Genomic DNA, 26,394 nt, shown 5'->3' with positions numbered 1-26,394 from the left:
AGGAGTAAAGAGGGGGAAGCATAGAGGGGAAATAGAGGAACACATGGGTGGGAGGGAATGGGAGCCCATAGAAGTAATACACACAGAATGTCAGAACCAACAGTGATAGTAGAAAATCAGTTCTTTCAACTCAGTTCTTTTACAGATAAGGAAACTGAGGCCAGAATGCTGATATGATTTCTCCAATTCACTGCATCCAGGAGTGTGCCATCCAGGAATTCATCTTGACCCTCAGACCAAAGCTCATTTTACTGCAGGAGATTTGCTGTGAGTAGCAGGAGGCAGACAGACCAGATGCAGGAAGAGCTTCTGGAAGCCAGAAAGGTGAGAGAAAGACATGAAGCAGAGTATGAGGGAAAATGAGAAGCTTAGTCAAAGGCACATGGTTACAAAAGCAGAGGATTTCTTTAGCTGGGAAGTTGAGGTTTCTGTTGATGGTGAGGGGGGATGTCAAATGAGTGTGTGGGACTGTGTGAGGGGAGTTCACATCCGGTTTCTGAGGAGAGCTTTACTGAAGAGGGAGGGATTCAATAGCTGTGATGGTGTTTGGGGAAGGAATAAATAAGAGCTGTTAGAAAGAATGTAAGAAAGCTTGTGGCCTGAGCACCAACGAATGAAGAGGGACCCAGGGAGTTCTGCTGACACAAGGAAGAATGCTGGACTCCCCTAGGAAGGCTGGGATACTCTGCCTGATTGAGTTCTAATCAAGGTATGTCTCACTCATACCAGTTTTCTCTTCTGGGGTTTCTTATGTCTGAGAAAACATGATTGTCAGTGACCTGTATAGCCATCTCCTTCTCTCCCAGGTCTTTGTTTTTCTGAATCCTTGTTTCTGGTCACCTCCTCTTGTCCCCATTTAATCTCTTGATTTTTTCCTTCAGTTTTGCTTTTTCTCAACTCTCCCAGTTCTTAGTATCCCTGAGCTCCCAAAAACCTATTTCCTTTCTTCTTTATTTTGTCCTTCGTCCACTATAGCCTAGTGTGTGCTCAGGATTGGGGCTGGCTGGGAAAGCTTTAGATCCACAGTGGGATAATTACTCAAGTACCAGCTGCTTCCTGCATCCCTGGTCAGGATTAACTGCCCACAGAGCTGAGCTAAAGAAACTTACGGCTCTTTCCATTTCTCTCTCCAACCTTCCTTCTCCTCCCTCTATCCTCCTCTTCTTCCTCCTCCTTTTCCTTCTACTTCTGTCCTACTCCTCCTTATGCTTGCCTACTTCTTCTTCTGCCTCCCTCCTCTTCCTCTTGTCCCCTTCTTTCTTTTCCTTTTCTCCTATTCTTTGATTCCTCCTTTTCCCCCTGCGTGTTTTATGCCTCTTGATGTCTGACGATCTCCCAACCCTTCGGTCATAAAACTCCGTTGTTCATTTACTTAACCGTTCTTTCTTCTTCCTGCTCAAACCCAAACTTCCTCCTCCTCACTTTTGCCACTCCACACTCAAGGGTAAAAGCACTGTCAGCTACACAATTTTTGGGTTCCAGTGCAAACTGGAAATATGGGCCACATACTTAAAAAGCAGAAAAAAAGCTTTTACAGGTAGTCAAATATAAAAATTTCCTGCTCTTTTGATGTCTTTCTCTTTCAATGTGTCACAGTGATGTTGTTTTATTGTTGTTCTTTCTTTGTTTTAATTTGATAATGTCACTCTCCCTTGGGCACAGTGACTTATTAGGCAGACGGAGATCCTCTTAGGTGACTGTGGGCTTCACTTCCCTTAGTTTTCATGTATGCTTAATATTTTTGGTCCTAATTCAGACATCTTGTGTAGAATAATAGACATTGAGGTAAACAGTATTTCTGCGGGGGGTTCTGGAAGTGGGTGTGCCTTTTCTTTTGCTAGGCGTTGAGCGTGGGGTTTGAATCAATCTTGTCAGGCGTTAACTGGGTTTGTGTTTTATTGCTGTTTCAACGGTCTTCAAATTCCTCCAGCATTACTTTGTTTTCAGGGAGGGGCTGTTTGCCAGAGGGTTTTTCTTTTTTAAAGATTGGCACCTGAGCTAACATCTGTTGCCAATTGTTTTTTTTTCCCTTCTTATTCTCCCCAAAGCCCCCCAGTACATAGTTGTATATTCTAGTTGTAGGTCCCTGCAGTTAGGCCAGAGGATTTTTCTTAATGTCTGTTTCACTCTCAGGTTTTGGTGTGTCCTTTGTGCTGTTCCTCAAGAGGAATTATCTCCATACTCTTGCTCCTCTTCCAGCAGTGATGGCTCCTGTGACTTGATACTTGCTAACCTGCTTAGGAGAGTGAGTAAGGGCATTATCTCTACTCTGGTTCAGTCTCATTCTCAGGCAGGTGCTTTGTTTTTTAGGATTTGTGATGGAGCCTTTAAGAGTTCCTCCCTTTCTCTCAGCAGTAAGGAACCTCTAACAGTCTAGGACAGGACATTTTACTGTCCCTTCCCCATATTTCCCCTTCTCCCAGATGCAGTGCGTCTTCACCTGTGCCCTGAAGGCAAGAGGATTTCTGTGCTTCCCCTCCAGATTAAGGGTTCTTTTCTGTGTGGCAGAGAGGGGAGGATCTGGTTGGGACTTCTTGCCTTTCTCATGAAGTAGCTGGTCTCATACCTCAGGCTTTTGAAGCTGAGTACCTGAGGGTTACTGAACATATTCAATAAGAAGATGATTGCCTTTCAATCTGGTTCCCAGAAGAAATATAGATGAATCTTGTCGACTTTCTGTTTCCTTGTTTGTTGACCAATACCAATGCTCTGAGAGATGACTCAGGGGTCAAGAGGAGCCGTGAAGTTGTTTTACAGAAGAAAGAGTATGTCTTCAGAGAAGTTGCGGTGACTGGATTACCAGCCCCCAGATACCAATGATGTCCAGAAGTCAGATTGCCTAAAGCCTTTTCTGGAGCGAAAGAAAGTTGATGCCTTTTGTTTCTCCAAAACTTCTCCTGACAAGCCCCTTAACTCTATCATACCTCTCTACGTTCTTCTCTTGATAAGGCCTATTTGAGAGAATTCATCCTCCCACTTTCTCATTTTGGCAAATTCAAGTAAAACCTTTCTCCATCTCCAAGCACCAATGGCTCAGTGATTGGTTTACTGCACATTGGGCACACAAACTTGAGATTAAAAAGTTTGGTATCACTTGCACCAAAAGAAAAGATTTCTCTGGTCTACGTGCTTGACTCCAATGTTTCAGGAGCCCCTGGTGAGGTCTATGGAAAAAAGCCTGGAGATATAAGTAAATTTCCTGTCTCTGAGACTCTCAGGGGTACTATAACTCATGTTAGCCTTTAGTAATTTGTTAATAATTTTAGCTGAATTATTCTTACTGGCTTGTATAGCATCTGGCGTCTGTCCCAAGTCAGCAAGGATTTGCATCCCAAATTTTCTTGAAGGAGTCTGTTTTTCCTTAGATTCTGGGTTGTTTCCCTTAATAGTTCAGCTCTTTGATGGATTCAAGAAAGGTTGTGATTTTGATTATCCAGCTTTTTAAGATTGTAAGTATGGAAGTGAAGTTCTTTCTATGTTCTAACCTTAACTTTCCAAAAAATTATCATCTTCCTGAAATTAGGCTGAGATAATTTCCGTTTACTTGTAAACCAAGAAATAACAAAATAAACAGCCCAAATACATTTATCCAGATGATACAAAGTGCAAATAAATATTTAAGAGCCTTTAAACAGTTATAAACTTCATGAAAGAGGAAGGTTGGCGTGTACACAGAGACCAGATCATGATAAGATAAGCACAAAACATTCAAGCAGAACCAATGAGAAAGGAATCTTGGATAAATAATTCCCGAATACTCTACTAACTTTGCTTCCAACAAGTTTTCACTGCTCCCTTACTATAAGTAATAAGAGATTCAGAGCAGCACCTTCTGTGTAAACGCCATGTTTTTTAGCATGTACTTCCATCCTAAATAAAACTGTATAAGATTTTCATTTCAACAAGTAGGAATACAAGTAACACTTTCTAATATCTTAAAATTTTTTTTGTTGAAGATCTCCATAATTTAAAAAAATAATTGGATGTCTGAACTGAATTCATCCAATCATTCAAAAATACTCATTTGAGTACCTACCACTTGCCAGACACTCAGTTAGATGTTGGGGATCCAGCACAATAGAAGTATTGATATAACACCCAAGCCAACCACTGAAGTGAAGATTCTGAGGGTTGCCAATTTAGAAAATACTGTTTCAAGCTCGGTTGCTTTTGTCTAGTCTATACATTACAGGAAAATGCAACACACCAAGATTTATCGTTCTTCATTTAACTGTTTTTCTTCCCAAGTAGAAAAAAAGCTCCTTGAGTAAAGTGATCGCATTGTCAACCATTGTATAGTCACGACTGTAGCAAGATGCTTAGATCCAGCAGGTGCTGAGTGACAATTTGGTGAGCAAACATATATCAGTGCAAGTTAAAGTGAGGGGCTTTTTCTTTCTGTGTTTCAATGTTCCTGTTGTCTCTGTGATGGCTACTGGTTTTTCCCTATGAATAATGGAGAATTGGTGATAATTTATTCTGTTACACAGGGCAATCATAGGGATTCTGATAAAGTGAATAAGGCAACCAATGAGAAGTCAGAGATGTGAATGAAGTGGGGTCGGGGTGAGAGAGGGGAAGAAAATATTTGGGGAATATTCAAAAGAGCAAGAGAAGGGGACCAGCTCAGTGGCACAATAGTTAAGTTCACATGTTCTGCTTTGACAGCCCAGGGTTCACTGGTTTGGATCCCGGGTGTGGACCTATGCACTGCTTGTCAAGCCATGCTGTGGCAGGCATCCCACATAAAATAGAGGAAGATGGGAACAGATATTAGCTCAGGGCCAGTCTTCCTCAGAAAAAGGGGAGGATTGATGGTAGATGTTAGCTCAGGGCTAATCTTCCTCAAAAAAAAAAAAAAAGAAAGAAAGAAAAGGGCAGGAGAAGGACAGAGTGACAGAAAAGAGCAGGGGCACGAGAAGATTAGGTAGGGTGCTGGGAAGCCACTTAGTTTTATGCTTTTATTGTATGAGTGAGATCAAAAGGCCCTAGAGGTAAAGTGACTTTTCAATGCCATAAAAGATTGTTTCACAGCAACTGAATTAGGGAGAGGTAAACAGGAGAGAAGCCGGAAACCAGAGAGGAGAGTCAGAACTGGAGGGGCCATGAGTCTGAGTAGGCGGTCCACAGAACTGAAGGGGAAATGAGGTTCTGAGTAGGCGGTCCACAGAACTGGAGGGGAAATGAGAGTCCAAATAGGTGGCCCAGGGTTTAGGGAAGGAGCAGATTTTCTTTGTTGCAGGCGGTGATGAAAGGAAAGCTTTTTCTGTTGGAAGAAGAAGGAAGTGAGAATATAGGCATTGTGGGGTAGGTTTGTTTAGAACAGAAATCAAAGATCAACTTTTCTGAAAGAAAGAAAGAACATCTGCAAATGAAATGCTGTTCCTGCAGTTTCTATTGCTGGCAGTTCTCCTCCCAGGTGGTGACAATAAAGATGGTAAGAACTCTGGCAAATGCCCGTTGGGTGCTAGAGGGTTTCTGTGTGTGAGTGTATGTTTGTTTGTGTGTGTGTGTGTGGTGGGTTTTCCCAAGAATATACCTGCAGAAGGAGAGTGTCAGCCTTGTTCCATTCTGAGTGTCCCTGACCAGGTCCCTGTGCTCTTCTGAAGTTTGAATATAAAGCGTGGGGCCCTGGAGCAGGCAAATGTCTCCTGAGATAATTATGGTTTCCCTTTCCTTCAGATTCTGAGTTTCTCTCTCTGGCATCTTTCTTTCTCTATTCTCTCTCCTTTCCAATTCCTGATTTAGTCCTCATTTTATCTGTTCTTTTGCCACAGATTTCCAGGAGCCCATCTCCTTCCAAATCATCCAGATCTCATCCTTTTACAGCCATTCCTGGGTACAAACTCTGCTTTCAGGTTGGTTGGGTGAGTTGCAGGTTCAGGGGTGGAACACCAACCCTGGCAGTATCATTTTCCTGTGGCCCTGGTCCAAGGGCAATTTCAGCAATGAAGAAATGATGGAATTGGAAAATTTTTTTCGTGGCGTCGTCATTGGAATTCATTGGGCATTTTACAACCTTGCTAGTGAATGGCGGCTTTCATGTGAGTTCAGTTCCCTTCATGGGGTGTGGGGATATTGGCGGGAGGTGTGTTTGTGTTTCAGTGAGTTTCTTATTCCTCTAGGAAACTGCCTGCATTTATCTCTGAACCTTATCTCCCCTCATCATAAAATTGCAATTATACACTTTGGGCCGGGACTATTGAGATCTTGATTCTTCAAAAGCTTCAATTCTTTTGTTACTTGCAAACACCTCTCTCATTGACTGCAGGCTTTTCCCGTTACTTTCCGTTAGTGGTCTCCTGTCACCACCCCTTTCCCTCGCCTGCAACCAGGTACTTGGAGCTTCCTCACTCTTTGATTGACTCCTTAAAGGATGATTTTCTCCCCTATTCCATCTCTTCAGGAATCTCTGTTGATATATTCATTGTAACCGGTTGGATTCCATTCACCCTAAATTATTATAATGCTAACTCTGTCACACCGAGTCGTACCTTATTCTCTGCCCAGTCCATTCATGTTGCCTTCTTTGAACAATTTGTCCCTTCCTCATGTCATTCATCTCTTCCTTCATATCCAACTACCAACAATTCCTGTTTTACTTAACTTCTGATCAAACCTAACTTTGCTCCATAACCTCAAATCTCCTAAACTTCTCCCTTCTGTTTCTACTATCTTTTGCTTCCACTCTTTTCATTATTCTGTCTTCCCTCTAATTCACAACCCCTTTTCTCCAGATCCCTTTGAGGTACAGATGGTAGGAGGCTGTGAGATGCACTTTGGGAGAGGCTCAGTAGGCTTCCTACGGATTGCTTATCAAGGATCAGATTTCCTCATCTTCCAGAACAATTCATGGTGGCCATCTCCAAGTGGTGGAAGCAGGGCTCAGCATGCCTCCACACTATTCAACGGGAATATAGTCATCCTGGAATCAATAGACAGGCTCCTCAGTGACACCTGCCCACGTTTCCTGTTGGGTCTTCTTGAGGCAGGGAAGGCATATCTCAGGCGACAAGGTCAGTCATGCACCCTTCCTCCAAGAATTCTGTATTGTAAGATCACACTTTCCTATCATCCCCTTCCCACCTTCCTAAGAAGGAGTCAAGAGGGGAGGGAATAATGAGTGACAAGTTCCTAGAGATGGGAAAGATGTGTCTGTCTAAACTGATGTGAAGATTTGAACCTCTAAGTCTGTCTTAGTGTTCATGTGAATATCTTTCCTGTCCTCTGCAGTAAAACCAGAGGCCTGGCTGTCCTCTGGTCCCAGCCCTCATCCTGGCCATCTGATGCTGGTTTGTCATGTCTCTGGCTTCTACCCAAAGCCTATTTGGGTGATGTGGATGCTGGGTGACCAGGAGCATCCAGGCACTCAGCAACATGACATCTTGCCCAATGCTGATGGGACATGGTATCTTCGGAAGTCCTTGGATGTGAAAGCCATTGAGGCAGCTGGCCTGTCTTGCCGGGTGAGACACAGCAGTCTAGGAGGCCAGGACATGATCCTCTACTGGGGTAAGAAAGAACTTGGGCCCAAGCCGGGAATGAGAATAGGTGGTCCACAAGCAGAGCAGAACATCCAGAAGAGAATTTTGGGATTCCAGGGTCTTCAGACCCAAAAGAAATAAAAGTTATCCAAGAAATATACAAAAGGAAAATGAGGGATGTGCAGATGTAGGAGGATGTGGAGGGTTAGATGAAGCTTTCCTCTCTGAAAAGAATGAGAGAGGAAATAAGAAAAGGAGATTGGTAAGACAGACACTCAAATGAACAAAGGAAGGCCATGGAAATGCAGTAAAAGGGAGGGTAGATTTGAAATGACGTTCTTGTGTGCACCCAAATCCACAGAGCATCACATCTCCACGGGCTTAATCGTCTTGGCAGTAATAGTGGCCCTGGTGCTTCTGACAGGTCTTGCATTTGGGCTTTGGAAGTGCTGGTGAGTTCTTTGTATCCATCCTTCCTGCTCTTTTCCCCACTCCCCACTTGTCTTCCCATCTTTTTTGTGCTCTCTCTCTTCAGTTTTCCTCCTCTCAGTCCCTTCCCTTCTTACTCCTTACTTCTCACCTCCAGCTCACACAGAGTGACTTCCGTCTCTGTTCTTATTAGGATACGCCATCAACTTCAAAGAACTCCTCTCCCTTTGGACTGAGATCCCTGCAGCCCAGGACATATCTAAACCCAACATGGTGATGAAGTCCTTTCAACTCTTCTTGTACAACATTTTTTGTTGTTGTTTATTTTGCTTAATGATCCATTGTGAATGCAAGCTAAATTTAATTTTACAGGATTTGTTGTTCTGATTTGGATTCTAGGAATTTAAAACTCAAATTATAACTCTGAATGGATAAGGTCTTAGCAAACTCCACATATTCAAATCTTAATGAGTCATCAAGTCTATTTCAGATGTCACTTCCTCCAGAGGGTCTTCTCTGACTTATGAGTGGAAGCTGTCTCCACTTTGTCTGAACTCCCAGCAAAGTTGAACTATACTTTGCCAAATTTACTCCTTACTTCCTGTCCTTTGTTGTAGCTATTTAGCAACTTTTTCCCCTTATAATTTTTACACTTTTTGAGAGCAAGTCCACGTCTTTTTAATATGTGCAATCTTGCCAAAGAATATTACCTGCATATAATATAGTCACAATAAAAAAAATCTATGTTGAATTTATCCCAAATTTATGATCTTTTCTTATTCTCTTCTTTCCTGACAAGTTTGTAGTTGTTGAGACATTTGGTGCTCTTGTTAAAGTCTCCTCACTTGGCCAAAATCTTCACACTTTTCTAATTCCTTAGTGACTTCTCTGAGTCCCTGAGGAGAAATACAGTGTTGCCTCTGACCATTCTTATTATTGAACTATAGGGACATATTGGAGTGAAAATATTTCTCTAAATATTCTGAACAAAATGAGGAAGGCAGGATTTAGGCCCTTGCTATTCAGTGTGGTTCAGGGACATGTAGCAGCGTTGTCAGCTGGGAACTTTTTAGAAATATATTGTCTTGGAGCTCACCTCAGACCTACTGAATCATAATTTGCATTTATCAAAATCAGCAGGGGATTCCTAGGTTCATTAAATTTTGAGAAACACTGATATAGGTGATGCCTGAGAGGTGGTAGTGCAAGAGTGTTACTGAAGAGAAAAGAAGATGGTGAAGAAAAGAGAACAAGAGTTGATCCTCAGGATTGAAGTGAAATCAATGCAAGGAGACCACATATAGTACATTCTCATTATTCATGGCTGTTGTGTTAAAGTCACTGGGAACACAGTGTTAGTGAATATGGAGCCATCATTCCTGTGAGAAATACAGGGTTATGTTCCTGTGAGCCTCTGGTCACAACATTTGTGTCAACTGATGAATACATAGCCTTATTTTGTGTGTATTTCTGTTTAAAGACAATTTATTTAATAAATATGTATTTCCAAATAATATATTTATTATATGCATTATTCCTTTATAATAAAACACGAACCAAGAAGTGTTTATTTTCCTCATCCTGTGTAATGTGATGGTAAATTTATTTTACTTTCAGCCACATAGGTGTGCTGTCCACCATATTTTTACAAACAAACAAACATAAAATTCTCATCATCTCATGAATCCACAAATCTAGCTCCTTTCCCTTCTTTCCGTAGCTTCATTATACCATTATAAATATTACTTTAACACTTTCTGGAGTAGCTCCACATACAGATCAGCGAATTTCCTCTTCCTTTTTCCGGAGTTACTGTGTTGTTGATTCATTAACACCAAATTTATGGCCCACAGCACTGCAACTCATGTGAGAGCAAAATTTATCTGCACATGCATCTTCTCCATAAGGTTTATCACAGGCTTCTTGTGCTTGGGAACACTAGACAGCACTTCAGCACTATGCTTCACAGCCATTTGAAACAGAAATATCCCTCAACTAAGAGCACTAAATGCAGAAAATGTGTCACTCAACAGACTGTAAAAAGGACAATTGTTTACAGTGTGAGAGCAGAAACAAGAAGGCAAAGCACCACCTTGTTCGACCTCAGCTGGAAATGTATGAGGAGAGTGACAAATTTTGAGCCACTCTGCTCATGTCTATCAACGATGTGAAAGTGTTGTGAGTAATTATTTGAGAGTTACAAATACATTTTAACAGGTAGGCTAATCACAAATACAGAATTCATGAATAATGAAGACCAAATCTTTGTGACTAATGACCCCTAAAGGCAGTGAGTTGAGATATCCATGGCTAGACTTCAATTACTTTAGATTCATTAATTAATTCAACAAATAATCCTTCAGCACTTACTATGCAGCAGGAACATATTGCATATAAAGTAGGGGGGAGAGAAAGATCATCACTATCTTTTGACCTTGAAATTTTACCTTCCTCATTTGATTCTACAGTTTACTGTTTTCATGGTTTGTGGTTTCTATCTTAGTTCCTTAGTACAGCAACTTATTTAGGTTAAACTGGGGGAAAGGGACTTCACTCTAGTTTGTTTAGGGAGCTGATAATGGGAACCGAGGGCAAGGAGAACATCCAGAGGGATCAAGTGCAGGTGGCAGCAGTTGCACATGTGGCAATTTTGGGAAAATAAAGTTGAGATGGAAGAGCGGGAAAGGTGAAAAATGTGGGACGGAGGAGAGCAAACAGTAGACTGTGCAGTCTTCCTACCTGGATTAGACTGGTTGGTTGCTTCTCTAGGCTCCAATCTACACTGCCACCCTTGCATATCTCCCATGTGATTTTGGTTGGTCGACTGCATCATCCTCTGTAGTCCCAGGCTCTGATCAGCCTAAGGCAATCATGTGACAGCATCCTTGACAATTGAATAGGCTAAAGGATGCACAGTTAACCTCTAATTTAAGCCATATCATGATACAGATCCCACTTATCCTGGCTTAGAGTGATGGCTCCGGGCTAGGCACCTGCTCTAAGGTGGCACAGTTTATATGAAACCTGATTCTTGTTTGAATGTAGGGGAAAGAGATGCTCTCTCTTGTCCTGTCTGTTATGGAATGGGGTATAAACCATATAATGCCATGGCGATGACAGTTAAATAATCAAAATGCAAGACTGTTTCCATGAATTTCAACCTGACACGATAAGTTTGTTCATTCATTCATCATACATTCAGTGTTTCCTATTTGTACAGTAAACTGATTCACTGTAATTTATTCCAAAACAAATAAGAAGCAGCTGTGTCTCCAGGTATTTAAAATATAATGAATAATCTCTTCCTCCAAGCTCATTCCTTTTTTGATGTCTTTATTTAATCACCCAGACTCAAACTTCAACATTTACCAAGTTATTCTCCACAAAATCTCTGACAATCATTCCTTCCTTTCCCTATTAGTAGGTTACACAACCTCAACATAGGATAAAAATAGAGCTTCCCCCTTTCCTAGTATGGATTCCTGTTGGTTTCCAAAACAAACTCTGCTCAGCCACAGTGGGTTTACATTTAGGGGACAGAAGTTTCCGCTCCCACGAATCTCCTCAAGAGAGGATATGGATCCTAGCAGAAAATGTCAGGCAGTTTTGTAAGTGGTCTTGGAAGAAAATAGAAGCTGAAACATAAGCCTCCTGAGATTTCGCAATTGGAAGCAGTCAGCTGTATTGTCAGAGTTAGTAGTCAGTGCAGTGAAGTGGGTAAGTAGATTAATGACAAAGCCTCTCCATTTGTGAGAACATGTAAAGTGCTGGGTATGGCACCCACCCACCTGTGTCCCTTCTCCTGTCAGTGGATATAAAAGTAACTTGATCAAGTAGAAAGATGACATTTTTTAAAAAGTAAAATTTTGTTGAATAGTTACAGAATGTAACTTAATATTTTATGTTTTTCTAATTTACTAATTAGATTTTAATTTTGTTCTAAACTTTTTAATGGCATCCAAAAGATTTTTTTTCAAGGAAATGCAAACATTTGACCAGATGTCTATAGTCAGCTTTGTAAATGAGAGTAGATTTAATACGTCCTTGCATCATAACATTTGTAAATATTTGTTTACTGTTTATAATCATTTAATTATGAATTTCTTATTTTTATTGCTCATAGCGATTTTTAAGAAAATATTTTTCTTATTCACACATTAGAAAAGGTTTAACTGATAAAGTCTATAGCAAGTTGGAAATTTATAGGAAATTTCTCGCTTCTAGAAAAAAGAATTAAAAGAGAATTTTGAGTGCAGGGATGCAAAATTTCAGTAAAAAACCAGGGAAGTGAAATTTCTTCTTAAAAGACACCTGGCCACATCTACATATTTTTTTATCACAGGCAGGAGTAAGAGATTATGGGGAATTTTAGCAGAAATAAAGGGGAAAAAATCTATATCACGTATCAAGAAAATTATTATTAGCCGTTTTTACTTTGAAGTTCTTGTTCTCTGTGATGTTACTTTGGGGGCAGAAACATTCATTGGTGAATTTGATCATTGATGCGGTCCATCAGTTTCAGAACTGATTTATTTCCGCCTTGTTCAATTTTCTGTGGAGACCTGTAAATTCATACCTCAGTATTTAAAATGGGAAGCAGACCTGGACTGTGAACAAAGTGCATATCTGCACTCACACACTTCTACTTTCTACTTTCATTTTATTTTAACTATTCTGAGATTTTTAAACAATGGTCACTAGCATTAGTTTTTGCCATCTTATTATCATGCATCATTTACGTAGGTGAGCACATATTCTATTTTTCTGGTATATAACTAATTCTAAATAACATGTAGGGGAATTTATAGCATGAAAACATTTATTTTTAAACAAGACAGACTAGAAACACACGAGCTGAGATTTTAATTGAAGAAGCTAGAAAAAGAACAATACAATCAGTAAAAAATTAGAAGATAGAAAATAAAAACACTGAAAGTTAAAATAAAAAGCAAAACAAAAAATTGATGAAGGTGATTGACATCACTAAAGGGTGGTTTTTTGAGAAAATTAATAAAAATATTTAAATCTCACAGAACTGATCAAAAAGTAATATTCTTAGACAAGCAGATACACTGCAGATAAGCAACATACAAATTAAAATAAGAAAATGCTGTATATAATTAATATGAACACATTTGTTTTAGATAAAGCTTCATTAAAAAAATTCTAGAACAGAGAGAAAATCTGAACATATGAATAATTGTTAAGGAAAATGAAGAAGTAGTCAAAGTTACTAATTGTTCAAGATCATAGGTCCAGAGTACATGGAGCAGCAGATAATCAAATTTCACATACCTCGTTTCGGGTAGAGAAAAAGATGGAAAAGAATCTCAACTAACTTTATGAGGCAAAATTTTCATGACATCCAACCAACAAAAATTCCTCCAGAAAAAATTAAAACAAATATTAAAATAGTAATTATTAGGTAGTTTAATTTATGCATATATACTCAGAAATAATGTATATAGACTCAAATAAAATATTTACAAACAAAAACCAGCACCAGATTAAGTGAGATTTATCCAGAAAATGCAAAGATTGTTTACCATTAAACATTTCTTAATTGAATCACTTACTTCAACAGATTAGAGATTAAAACCGTGTAATCATCTCCAGAGTTACAGAAAAATTATTTGATGTATTTAAATGTCCATTCTGATAAAACATTACCAAGTCAGAATAGAAGGAAACTCACACTGTCTGGTCAAATGTAGCTACAAACAACCTACATGACATATATTGATTTTGAAGCTTTAAAGCATCCAGGGAAAATCAAGAACAAGATGTCTCTCTACAGCAGTCATCGCTCTTCACCAGAAAACTAAAAGTGCTAGTCAATCCAGTAAGCCCAGAAAAATAAAGAGGTGTGAAAATAGATATTAAGGAAAAAATGATCATATTTGGAAATTTTATGATTGTATACAAGAAAATAAAAAATCATCAAAATATGGAGAATAGCAAAAGAACTCATAACTTATCTAGTTATGAATTTAACATATAGATAAAAACTGTAAGGATTTCAAGGGAATAGATATTTTTTTCAGATGAAATGATTTCTACCTAGAAAATGAATAAAATAAGAAACAAACCTTTGAACTACAATGAAAAATTAGCAAGATATCAAGAACAAACTAAATATTAAAAAGTTCATAGCCCTCTTTTACAAAAGCAACAAACAAAAGAAAATAAGATACCATTAATAACAGGAACAAAGTCTATAAAATAGCTAAAATTTAGCTAAAGAAAGGATATACAAGAATTCTACAGACAAATCCTAGAAACTTTTAAAATTCGGAACAGTGTTTCTGATAATTAGAGTTGTATGGAAAGAGCTATTATCATAAAAATTATAACGAAAAAATATAGTATATCTTCAATAAAAACCTAATTAAAATTCCAGCTGGATTGTGAAGATCTTTAGTAAACATATTTTTTATATTATATGGAAGAACAAATGACTAAAAATATTTAAATCATTTTTGAAAGACACAAGCAAAGTTTTATTCAGAAAGGAATAAATTCCTAAATGCAAAAGATAATACTACAAAGTTAGTAACATATAATGTAGCAGAATAGCTTTATAACCAATTAGTGGGGAATTACTTCTTTAACTAAATTCCCAAATTGGAAACTCCAGAGCCTTGAGGAGAAATGGCCCATGGTGGGTCATTCTCCACACCCTGCATACATGTACACAGCTCTGGTTACACAGTGGGCCCCTGAGGGTGATCGTGCCCCTCACTACTTGCCTTGACCCTGACGGGCTTGGCCCCTCCCAGGGTGCTCTAACATTTAGTCAGTTCCCGCAGGCACAAGGATTCTGGGTTCTTCAGCTCTTGCAGGACAAGAGAAGGCTTATTCAGGTGCAGGGCAGCATAGACTATTCCACTGTTTTGCATATTGTTGCTTCTGAACCACAAACCATAAAACTGATGGGTTTTGCTGAAAAAGAATAATAAAATTAAGTTAAACTAAAAGTAAATATTGCTGAATTTTGCTTTATAAAATTAAGGCTTCCTCTTCAATAAAGTATACACTGTAGAAAATGAGTGAAAAAATGAGAGAAGTATTTGAAATTCTAAAAGTAAAATGTGGATACATATTTTATACATATATACACAGAGTAATAGGGAAAGGTTTAAATGAGTGCTGAATGAAATGCATTAATAAATGAAGCATACCTATAATAGCTTTTGTTGAAATGAAAGTTTTACTCAAATTCGTTCGTAATTAGAGAAATGCAAATTAAGACAGGATCACATTTTACCCCACCAAAGTGGCAAAATCAGAAAGCTACAGCAGCCCTGTGTTTGCAGGGATGTGGGATGGGGGGCAATCCCCATGCATTGTTGGTGGTGAAGTAATTCTTAAGATTTTGTGGCAGTATCTTGTCTAGTGATGTACATGTTGACCCCACTTTCTTACTTCTAAATACACACAACAGAAAACATTTACCCCGCTCCAGAGAGAACATATATAAAGATGTTTATCACAGTGTGTTTGCGGTAGTGAGGTTTTAGAAGCATGCCAGATGTTCATCCTTATCAGAATACATAAGCAAATGTAGTAGATGCCCACTATGGGATTCTGTACAGCAGGCAGAAACAAGCAAGTAGGCACAGAATAATATGGAAGGTCTTTAAAAGAGTGCTGAATAGGGGGCTGGCCAGGTGGCGCAGTGGTTAAGTGTGAACGTTCTGCTTCAGTGGCCCGAGGTTCCCCGGTTTGGATCCCAGGTGCAGACAAGGCACAGCTTCGCATGCCATGTTGTGGTAGGCATCCCACATATAAAGTAGAGGAAGATGGGCACAGACGTTAGCTCAGGGCCAGTCTTCCTCAGCAAAAAGAGGAGGATTGGCAGTAGTTAGCTCAGGGCTAATCTTCCTCAAAAAAAAAAAAAAGAGTGCTGAATGAAATACATTAATAAAAGAAGCATAGTATAACCTTTTATGGAAATTAAAATTGTACACATCAAACATCACCATACTTTATAAGAACACATAGAAACAGAAGGATAACACATTAGAAGGAGGTAATGAAAAGGAAATAGGGATAAAAAAATAAACCAAACAGTTTGCAGAGGAGGGGTGCTCAGATAAAATGATATCCATGAGCCTGTACATGGAGGAGAATGACTAACTCAACAATCTGTACTTAAGATTCCAAAGTCAGAACACAACACAACAAAGCAAAAATTGGAAAATGTTTTTAATTATGCTCTATAGAAGCAAGAGATTGAATTGAGATAAGGTGTTGCACCTCAGAAGTACCGTCTCAGAGAAAAATCATAAAAATATATAATGCTATATAAAATACTTTAATTTGTAAGCACAGAGTCAAAATGCCTGCAGTATCAAGGCCTGCTGGTTGCAAATGTCAGGAGTTTGATAATCATCAAAGTGTGCCGATAGGGATAAACGTCTATATTTTACCACTGGGTAACAGTAGAGATTAAAACAAAGTTTCAGTACCCTAATTGTTGCTAGAAAATTAGGAGTTTCCCAAATCATCAAGCAGCTTACAAACCCATGCCGAAATTCACAATAACTTTTTAGCTCTAAAAATAATTGAAAATTACATACAGAAACAAGCACATAATATTAAAAATATAGCAATAATAATATAGGATTGAATCCAAGCGAACATATGGCAGGTAAAAAATGATGAAGCCAAGAACGGAGTAAATTTAAAAAAGTGTCATGATATCCTATACACGGGCTATATGTGGGTTGCAAATTATTAGAGGAATGTAAGAGGGTTAAGACAGGATTAGTTACATATTCACAGTGTCTAGATGACATAGACAAATAAGTGGTTCAGGAAAAGTGTATCTATTCCTGATCCTGAGGCCACAAAGAAATTTTTCGCATCAGTTCTTATAAAGAAGAAACTATTTGGTTCAGTGAACAACATTCTCATGAAAGTTCATTCAGTAAATTTCACTAGGTTCACAGCACTGTTTGTTTTAAGTCTCTTAAGGAAAGGTGATTATATTAGTAACAAATGGGTAAAAATAACTACACAACACGGCACGATCTGGTCCTGTGTGCAGCTCTCTGATGTTCTGGCAAACTCAAGGGGAGATTTTACATTATCTATAGGAATGAACAGACTCTAGGTCTCCCATAAATATTGTTTATGTTGAACTAATATAATTATTTTTGAGAAGCAGTGACTTTTAGATTATGTGCTTTAACATATATCTTATGTACCACAATTTTATACTATCTGTTAAACGCAGAGCAGTAACTTTAATAACCAGTTGAGCTGTGGGTGGAATTGGAAATTGGAAATTGCTTGTGGGTTTTGGAGATCTACTCAAGAACTGTTGCTTGGATCTCAGGTTGGCTCAGAAGAGGCTACTAACACCCTTAGAGAGTACCAGGATTCCTCTTGAGATATAATTTTGATTCTGTCCTAAGACATAAGCACTTCTTGGCCTACCCACCACTACTTCCATCCCCAGTGCATAACCAAGTCTACCCCAGAGAGAATGTCAGATATGACTTTTGACAGGAAAACACTTAAAATAAGCATGAGCACTAATTTTCATATAAAGTGTCCTGAGATAAGCACCTATGGGCTTTGAGCTTTGAACAATGTTATTTCCAGGATACCTATTCAAGTGAAACTGGTTGCCAGCAATGCACTGATGTACCTAAATGGATAGATGAATTGCCAAATGGAGCTATACCACTGATTGTCTCCCAGAATATATTTTCCACTTCCTCTGGAGTAAATCAATCCACCAATTATTAGCTGGGCAGAATAAAAGCTATATCTCTTAGGCACCTTTTTGGCTAGTTGTGGTTATGTGACTGCAGTTGACCAATGCGGTGTACGACTTCTGCAAAGTGGGTCTGAAGCAGTGGGAGGTGGGTGTGTTCAGCTTCCTCCTTTCTCCTTATTGCTGTATAAAAAGTGAGTTTGACAGAAGGACCTCTGGCAACCATCTCAGACTATGGGATGATCTTCGGAATGAAGAGCAAGCATAGTAAAGACCACGACAAAACAAAAAATACAGACAACCCCCAAAACCAAAAAGGAAACTGGGAACCAAGTCCCTGACCAATGAAATACTAGAACAACCCTGAATTGCCTACTTCCAGTCTCTTCACAAGACAGAGAAATTCAAATTTTTGTCACTTGCAGCCAAACTTGATCCCAACGAGTCCAGGTTGTTGCCCGAATATCGATTAAAGGTTGACAGCTTTGGTTCAAGAAATGTTGGCCTGTAGCTCTTGGGTTTTCTCATTGCAATGACCTATATGGATTATTTATTTTTTGTTAAACTAAATCAAATTTTTGACAATGACACCCATGTTATCTCTATCATTATCTCATGTTATCATGTTATCTCAGTGCAAATGGCCTTTGGCTTTAGAAATTAGGGCATGACCACATCAGTTTTGACTTTGGTGGTGTGCAGTGGCCTCTATGGTTCAACATGAGAGATTTTTCTATGTTGTGCAGAGGCCGCTTTCCTGCTGTAGCCTGGCCAGACAGCTGTAAGATTTTGCACCTGTTGTTTATTTGAGGTTTTCACTGTGACAGATTACAGCTGCTCACGATGGCTTTGTCCAAATCAAGTGGCTGTTTTTATATAAATGAGTGTCTTATGTCAATTTCTGAGGAAACAGACTCAGGTGGACATCTGCATGTGGAACATTCATTAGGGATGCTCTCAGGAACAACACCTGTAAAAGAGAGAGGGAAGCAGGGCTGAGCAGAGGGAGAAGTTGAACTGTGACGCAGTTGAGGATTTAATCAAGTTCATAGACTATTCTGGAGCTAGGATGGCCCTTCAAAGATTCGCTACAACAAGTAGTGGGGCATTACCTTTTTACTCCCACATTTGATGTGTGCTCTCCCCAGGGAAGGAGCATTCCCTGGCACAAAGCATCTCTCTTTCACTGGAGACAATTCCTGAAGAGAGACCTGTCTGTGAGCAGTCAGCAGCCAGTACACTCCTAAGCCGAGTGAATGAGCCTATTTGTCTTGAAGGGCCTATCTTGGTGGCTGACCACAGCATCTGCTAGAGCAAGAGTGTGTTCTTATGGAAGAAGAGATTTATTTGCTAGGCCTTAAATAAATGCACAGGCCTCACAAATAAACCTGGTATTGAAAACACAGGCCACAAGACCAAAGCAAATCCTAAGCAATGTGCATGACATTCTATAAGCACTGACCTTCAACTAGGCTGCCTCAGCAGCAATGGGTGAGGCAAAGATTCTGTTAAAGGAATCAGAGAGCTCTTAGAAATGGATTATTTTAAAACATTAGGCAGAAAAACAATTAGGACCAGTTTTTTACTTGACTTTCAGTCTAGACTAGGTATGCAGCCTAGATGAGATGCCCCAAATTTAGTTCCTCTTCTACATTATTTTGAGGTGGCTTAATGGTCAAGAAGGAGACCTGTGAAGAAACTAACTTTGAATTCACGTGGCTTGTACACATGCTCAGTTCAATTCGTCTTCACCAGCTCTGTTATTTCCTAGGTATCCGAAACACAAATTGTGGCTTCACTCATGGAAGGATGATAAGTTTAATTCATAAATAATTAAAAAAGAAACACAGGTTTTCTGCTTCTAGAAATTGTAGCCGACCTAATTTGGATCAACTCTCTTGTCAAGAACAACTAGAAAAAGCAAGAAAAATATAAAACAAAATCTGCCTCAAGGCAATGAAGAACCTACAAAGAAGAGATAAATTACTGGGTCAATATCTGGGAGAAGACAAATTCGCAAAGATGAGCTCTGTATTTGGAACTATTTCTCCTCTAAGGGCATCTGCTAATTCCAAGAGAGGCAGCTACGGAAACTGACAAGCTAAGTAAAGCTTTCAGCAGACTCATAAATCTTCAAAGATATCATCGGTGCATGAATTTTGGTTTCCAGCCTAGAGGTCTGCATCCTAGGAGGAAGTGTGACGCAGAATGAGAATAACCTTTGCAGAAACTGTAGCTAAGTTTCAAATTATCTTAGTCTCTGAAATTAATAAAGTAATTTTGTATTGCTAATATCCTTAAATGATTCTGGAGGAAGATGACATTATTCTCAGCCCCAAACCATTTCTAGAGTTTTAAAAAATAAATGATCAACATTCAAAATCCAAAACAGAGACAAAAACAAAACAAACACCACCTGGAAACATAAAGAGACAAGGTAAAATGAACCAAAATTTAAAGAATAAAAGGGCAACAGAGAGTAAAGGCAGATTTACCTGGGTCCTAGATAATTGAGTTATCAGGTCAGACTTTAAAATAAGCAGACTTAACATGCTCAAAGAGATTAAAAAAAGATTAAGAATTTTGGCTGAGAAATGGAAGCTATAAAGAACGAACAAATGGAAATTCGTTAATAGAGAAATAAAATAATAGCAACCAAAAATATGGATGGATGTAAGAGCAGATAAGACTCTACTAAGAGAGAATTTGTTTACTGGAAGACAAATTAGAAAATATATCCAGAATGAATTTTGGAGAGACAATAGTTTGGACAGCATAGAAAAGTCAAAGCATGCAATTGAGGGGCTATCATGTAAAAGTCAAATGCACGTAGTTGGAGTCACAAAATGACAGAAAAGAGAACGGAACAGATAATGCTTGTGATGAAATACTGGCTGAGAACTTTCTGAAAGAGAAAATCAAGTTCAAAATTTCCAGTGAATCAGGGCAAAATGAATAAAATGTAATACAAAGTACATCATCGTAAAACTACTGAAAACCAAAGACAATATGAATGTGTTAAAAATAGCCAGAGACAAGAGACACATTTCCTAGAGAGGAGCAATAATTAGACTAATATCTGACTTCTCAAAAAAAAAAACCCAACACAACAAAGGGGCCAGAAATTAACGTAATATTGTTTTTGGCATGCTAACATAATGAAAGTGAAGATGTAGAATTCTATATTTCCTGAAAATATACGTCACAATTGAAGGTAAATACTTTTTTTTAGACAGGGAAAAACTGGAATAATTTGTCACCATACAAGAAAATGAATAAGGGTATTCTTTAGGGAGAAGGTAAACTATTGCAAAGCGATAGAAACACTAATTATAATGTTGGACGTCAGGATAGAGGTTATGTTTAGGGATGAGAGATGGAGTAATTTTGGGAGGGGCATAAGGAGTCTTCTGAGGCGCTAGCGATATTCTACTGCTTGACTTGAATTGCATGACACAGGTGTGTTCTTCTTGTGATAACTCAGGGATCTTTATAATTATTATTGTACACTTTTTTGAATGCTCAATGCACTTCACTAGAAAGTTTAAGTAAAGATCGGTTTTGAAACATTTATTGCACACAAATTTTTTTGATTGGTGAAAAAATAACTAGATTCTGGTTGCTTTAAAAAAAACCTCTTATGTATTATTATTTAATTTATATTAAATTCTTTAGGAATGAAAAAATCATCTGATGAATGAGAATGAGTAAAAGATCATCAGGATTATCATGTTAAGAGCAAAAGAAAATGAAAAATCCTTAATGATACTTGAACACATAAGTATTCAAAATAGAAATATGATTAAAGTATATAACTATGAAGGCTGTGGGACTATGACTATATGAAAATATTGACATGCTGTGATTGAACATATAATATGGATGATTCAGTTTTGGCAGGACAAAGTCAAGCATTCAGAGCACCATCCAAGACAATGTATTAGTATTCTCTTCACTTGGCAAGTTCTACTGCAAATTATGCCAACATTATGGCAGAACATTTATGTAGAAATCTATCATTAATAACAAATAATAGCATTAATAACAAATAACAACACATTACTTAGAAAATGAAATACAAAGCTGAGCAATTAATATTATCACAGATGTGATGACTTAAGTAATGATAAATAAGGTAGGAAATGCTAAATATTTTCCTCTAAGGATTGATAACATAGCCTCAGATATAAGCCAGGTAAAACAAATAATTATTAAATTTGTGTACTTCCAAATTTACATATTTCCACATAAGACAATTTTGTGTGTTGAAGAATTTTCCCAGTACTTGAAATGAAAGGAAAAGAATTATATAAAGCATTCAAAGGCAAGTTACAAAAGCTGAATACAGACAAAAATGCTTTGAAGAGTCAGACATATGACAACGCCACCATACATGGAAAATATGACCAACAACATTTGAAAATCCTCGAAAAATTCTATGGCATTCTATATTCTTTGGTCTGTGCACATTCTTTTTTTAAAATCTTGGTAGTACAAGATATACTACAAGTCTATTTTTAAATAGTTTTAAGAAATGTCATACAAGAATAATATTATTACTTTTCAGTCTTAATACAAATTTGGAGTGCATTGAAAATATAATAAATTTAAATTTTATAATAAATTTAAAATTAAAACCATTGTTGTTGTTTTCTAAAATATTTTATCAAGGTAACATTCATTTTTAACATTATGTAAATTTCAGGTGTCTATCATTATATTTCAATTTCTGTGTAGATTTCAATACCTCCCAAAGTCTAATTGTTATCAATCACCATATACAGGTGCCCTTATACTCCTTTCACCCTCCCCCCTTCCTCTCTGGAACCACCAATCTATTCTCTGCTTCTTTGGGTTTCTTCATTGCTGTCGTTTTTTATTTCTTCCCCATAAGTGAAATTATACAGTGTGTGACTTCTCCATCTGATTTATTTTGCTTACCATAATGCCCTTAAGGTCTATCTATGTTGTTGCAAATGGCCAGACTTCATCCTTTTTATGACCAAGTAGTATTCCATTCTATGTATATATACCTCATCTTTATCCATTCATCCTTTCATGGGCACCTAGGTTGCTTCCAAGTCTTGTATTGTGAATAATGCTGCAATAAACATAGGAGTGCATATATCTGTACACGTTCATATTTTCATGTTCTTTGGATAAATACTCAGCATTGGAATAGCTGGATCATATGGTAGTTTTATTCTTAATTTTTGGGGGAATCTCCATACTGTTTTTTACACTGGCTGCACCAGTTTGCCTTCTCACCAGCAGTGAATGAAAGTTCCCTTTTCTCCACATCCTCTTCAGCACTTGTTATTTCTTGTCTTGTTAATTATAGCCATTCTAACAGGTGTGAGGTGACATCTCATTGTAGTTTTGATTTGCATTTCCCTAATAATTAGTGATGTTAAATATATTTTCATGTGACTGCTGGCCATCTGTATAACTTCTTTGGAAAAGTGTCTGTTCAGATCTTTTGTCTATTTTTTTGTTGGGTTGTTAGTTCTTTTGCTGTTGCGACGTATGACTTCTTTATATATTTTGGGTGTTAACCCCTTATCAGATATATGGTTTGCAAATATCTTCTCCCAATTTTTAGGTTGTCTTTTTGTTTTGTTGATGGTTTCCTTTGCTGTGCAGAAGATTTTTAGTTTGATGTATTCTCATTTGTTTTTTTTTTTCCTATTATTTCCCTTGCCTGATCAGATATGGTACTTCAAAATATGCTGCGAAGACTGATGTTGAAGAGTGTACTGCCTATGTTTTCTTCTAGAAGTTTCATGGTTTCTGATCTTATATTCAAGTCTTTAATCCATTTTGAATTAATTTTTCTGTGTAGTGTAAGATAATGGTCAACTTTCATTCTTTTCCATGTGGCTGTCCAGTTTTCCCAACAGCATTTGTTGAAGAGACTTTCCTTTCTCCATAATATGTTCTTGGCTCCCTTGTTGAAAATTAGCTGTCCATTAGATGTGTGGGTTTATTTCTGGGCCCTCTATTCTGTTCCATTGATCTGTGTGTCTGTTTTTATGCCAGTATCACTTCTATAGCTGTTTTCGTTTCTATAGCTTTGTAGTATATTTTGAAATCAGGGAGTGTGATACCTCCAGCTTTATTTTTTTCCCTCAGGATTTCTTTGGTTATTTGGGATCTGTTGTTCTATATGAATTTTAAGCTTCTTCTATTTCTGTGAAAAATGTCATTGGAACTTTGATAGGGATTGCACTGAATCTGTATTTTGCTTTAGGAAGTATGGACGTTTTAACTATGTTAATTCTTCCAATACAAGAGCACAGAATATCTTTCAATTTCTTTGTGTATTCTTCAATTTCTTCCAGCAATGTTGTACAGTTTCCAGTGTACAGTTCTTTTATCTCTTTGGTTAAATTTATTCCTAGGCATTTTATTCTTTTTGTTGCAATTTTAAATGGGATTCTGTTCTTAACTTCTCTTTCTGCTACTTTGCTGTTAGTGTGTATAAACAAAGTGATTTTGTATGTTGATTTTGTATCTTTAAACTACTGTATTCATTTATTATTTCTAAAAGTTTTTTGTGCATTCTTTAAGGTTTTCTATATACAAAATCATGTTATCTGCAAATAGTGACAGTTTTACTTCTTACTTGCCAATTGGATCCCTTTTATTTCTTTTTCTTGCCTGATTGCTCTGGCTAAGTCTTCCAATACTATTTTAAATAAGAGTGGTGACAGTGGGCATCTTTGTCTGGTTCCTGTTCTTAAAGGAATAGCTTTCAGTGTTTCTCCATTGAGAATGACATTATCTGTCAGTCTGTCATATATGACCTTTATTATGTTGAGGTACTTTCCTTCTATACCCATTTTATTTAGAGTGTTTATAGTAAATGGATACTGTATCTTGTCAAATGCTTTCTCTGCATCTATTGAGATGATCATGTGATTTTTATTCTTCATTTTTTTAATGTAGTTCATCATGTTGATTGATTTGAGGATGTTGAATCGTCCCTCAAACCCTGGAATAAGTCCCACTTGATCATGATGTGTGATCTTTTTAATGTATTGCTGTGTTCAACTGGATAGTATTTTGTTGAAGACATTTGCTTCAATGTTCACCGGTGATACTGGCCTGTAATTTTATTTTTGTGTTATCCATGTCTGGCTTTGGGATCAGGGTAATTTTGGCTTTGTAGAATGTATTAGGAAGCTTCCCCTCTTCTCAATTTTTTGGAGCAGTTTGAGACAGATAGGTATTAAGTCTTCTTTGAATGTTTGGTAGAATTCACCAGGGAAGCCATCTGGTCCTGGACTCTTACTTTTTGGGAGGTTTTTGATTACTTTTTTGAAATCCTTACTGGAGATTGGTCCATTCAGATTCTCTATTTCTTCTTGATTCACTTTTGGAAGATTGTATGATTCTAAGAATTTATGCATTTCTTCTAGATTATTCAACCTGTTGGTGTATAGCTTTTCATAGTATTCTCTTATATTCTTTTGTATTTCTGAGGTGTCCATTGTAATTTCTCCTCTTTTGTTTCCGATTTTAATTATTTGAGCCTTCTCTCTTTTTCTCTTGGTGAGTCTAGTTAAAGTTTTGTCAACTTTGTTTATCATTTCAACGAGCCAGCTCTTTGTTTCAAGAATTTTTTCTATTGTTTTTTTGTCTCTATTTCACTTATTTCTGCTCTGATTTTTATTATTTCCTTCTTTCTACTGATTTTGGGCTTTCTTTGTTTTTATTATTTCCTTCCTTCTACTGATTTTGGGCTTTCTTTGTTCCTCTTTCTCCAGTTCCTTTAGGTGCTCTGGTTTATTTGAGATTTTTCTTATCTGTTTGGGTAGGCCTGCATTGCTATAAACTTCCCTCTTAGAACTGCTTCTACTGTATCCCATAAGTTTTGTCATGCCATATTTTCATTTTCTTTTGTCTCCAGGTGATTTTTGATTTCTCCTTTGATTTCTTCATCAACTCAATAGTTGTTCAGTTCCATTTTGTTTAATCTCCACGTTTGTGGCTTTTCTGATTTTCTTCCTGGAGTTGATTTCTAGTTTCATACTGTTGTGGTTAGAAAAGATGTTAGTATTATTTCAGTCTTCTTAAATTTATTGAGACTTGTTTCATGGCTTAATAGTTGATCTATTCTGGAGAATGTTCCATGTGCATTTGAAAAGAATGTGTATTCTGTGGTTTTTGGATTGAATGTTCTGTATTTATCTACTAAGTCCATGTGGTCTAAAACATCATTTAAGGTCTATGTTTCCTCATTGATCTTCTGTTTGTATGATCTATCCTTTGGAGTGAGTGAAATGTTAAAGTCCTCTACCGTTATTGTTTTACTGTCTATTTCTCCTTTTATGTCTGTTAATAATTGCTTTATATTTTTAGGTGATCTTATCTTCAGTGCATAGATACTCACAAGTGTTATATCCTCTTGTTGGATTGTTGCCTTTACCATTATATAGTGCTCTTCTTGTCTCTTGTTACAGCTTTTGTTTTAAAGTCTATTTTGTCTGATATAAGTATTGCTACCCCAACTTTCTTTCATTGTCATTTGCATGGAGTCTCTTTATCCATCTCTCACTTTCAGTTTGTGAGTGTCTTTAGGTCTGAAATGTGTCTCTTGTATGCAGCATATATATGGGTTTTGTTTCTTTATCCAATCAACCGCCATATGCCTTTTCATCGGAACATTTAGTCCATTGACATTTAAAATAGCTATTGGTAAGAAGTACTTATTGCCATTTTGTTGCTTATTTTTTCCGGACGTTTTACTAG

General features: G+C 37.5%; 1 protein-coding gene across 2 annotated transcripts; it reads left to right on the top strand.

Moving 5' to 3' along the window:
- The first annotated feature begins 614 nt into the window (after positions 1-614).
- Positions 615-9,401, top strand: LOC124249469 (T-cell surface glycoprotein CD1a-like). 2 transcript variants are annotated; one of them, XM_046680448.1, is made up of 6 exons: positions 615-709; positions 5,778-6,044; positions 6,738-7,016; positions 7,234-7,512; positions 7,846-7,936; positions 8,107-9,401. In XM_046680448.1, exons 2-6 carry the CDS (start codon positions 5,957-5,959, stop codon positions 8,147-8,149), a joined length of 780 nt encoding a protein of 259 aa, XP_046536404.1. In that variant the 5' UTR covers positions 615-709; positions 5,778-5,956; the 3' UTR covers positions 8,150-9,401. The 2 variants fall into 2 exon arrangements, with proteins under 2 accessions (XP_046536404.1, XP_046536403.1); XM_046680447.1 differs by lacking the exon at positions 615-709 and adding an exon at positions 4,933-5,437.
- Positions 9,402-26,394: the final 16,993 nt, after the last annotated feature.

Source organism: Equus quagga, chromosome 13 (genome assembly GCF_021613505.1).
Source record: "Equus quagga isolate Etosha38 chromosome 13, UCLA_HA_Equagga_1.0, whole genome shotgun sequence".
In the NCBI taxonomy this organism is placed as follows: Eukaryota; Metazoa; Chordata; class Mammalia; order Perissodactyla; family Equidae; genus Equus; species Equus quagga.
Note: the sequence above shows the minus strand (reverse complement) of the source record. Positions and strands in the feature narration are given on the sequence as shown.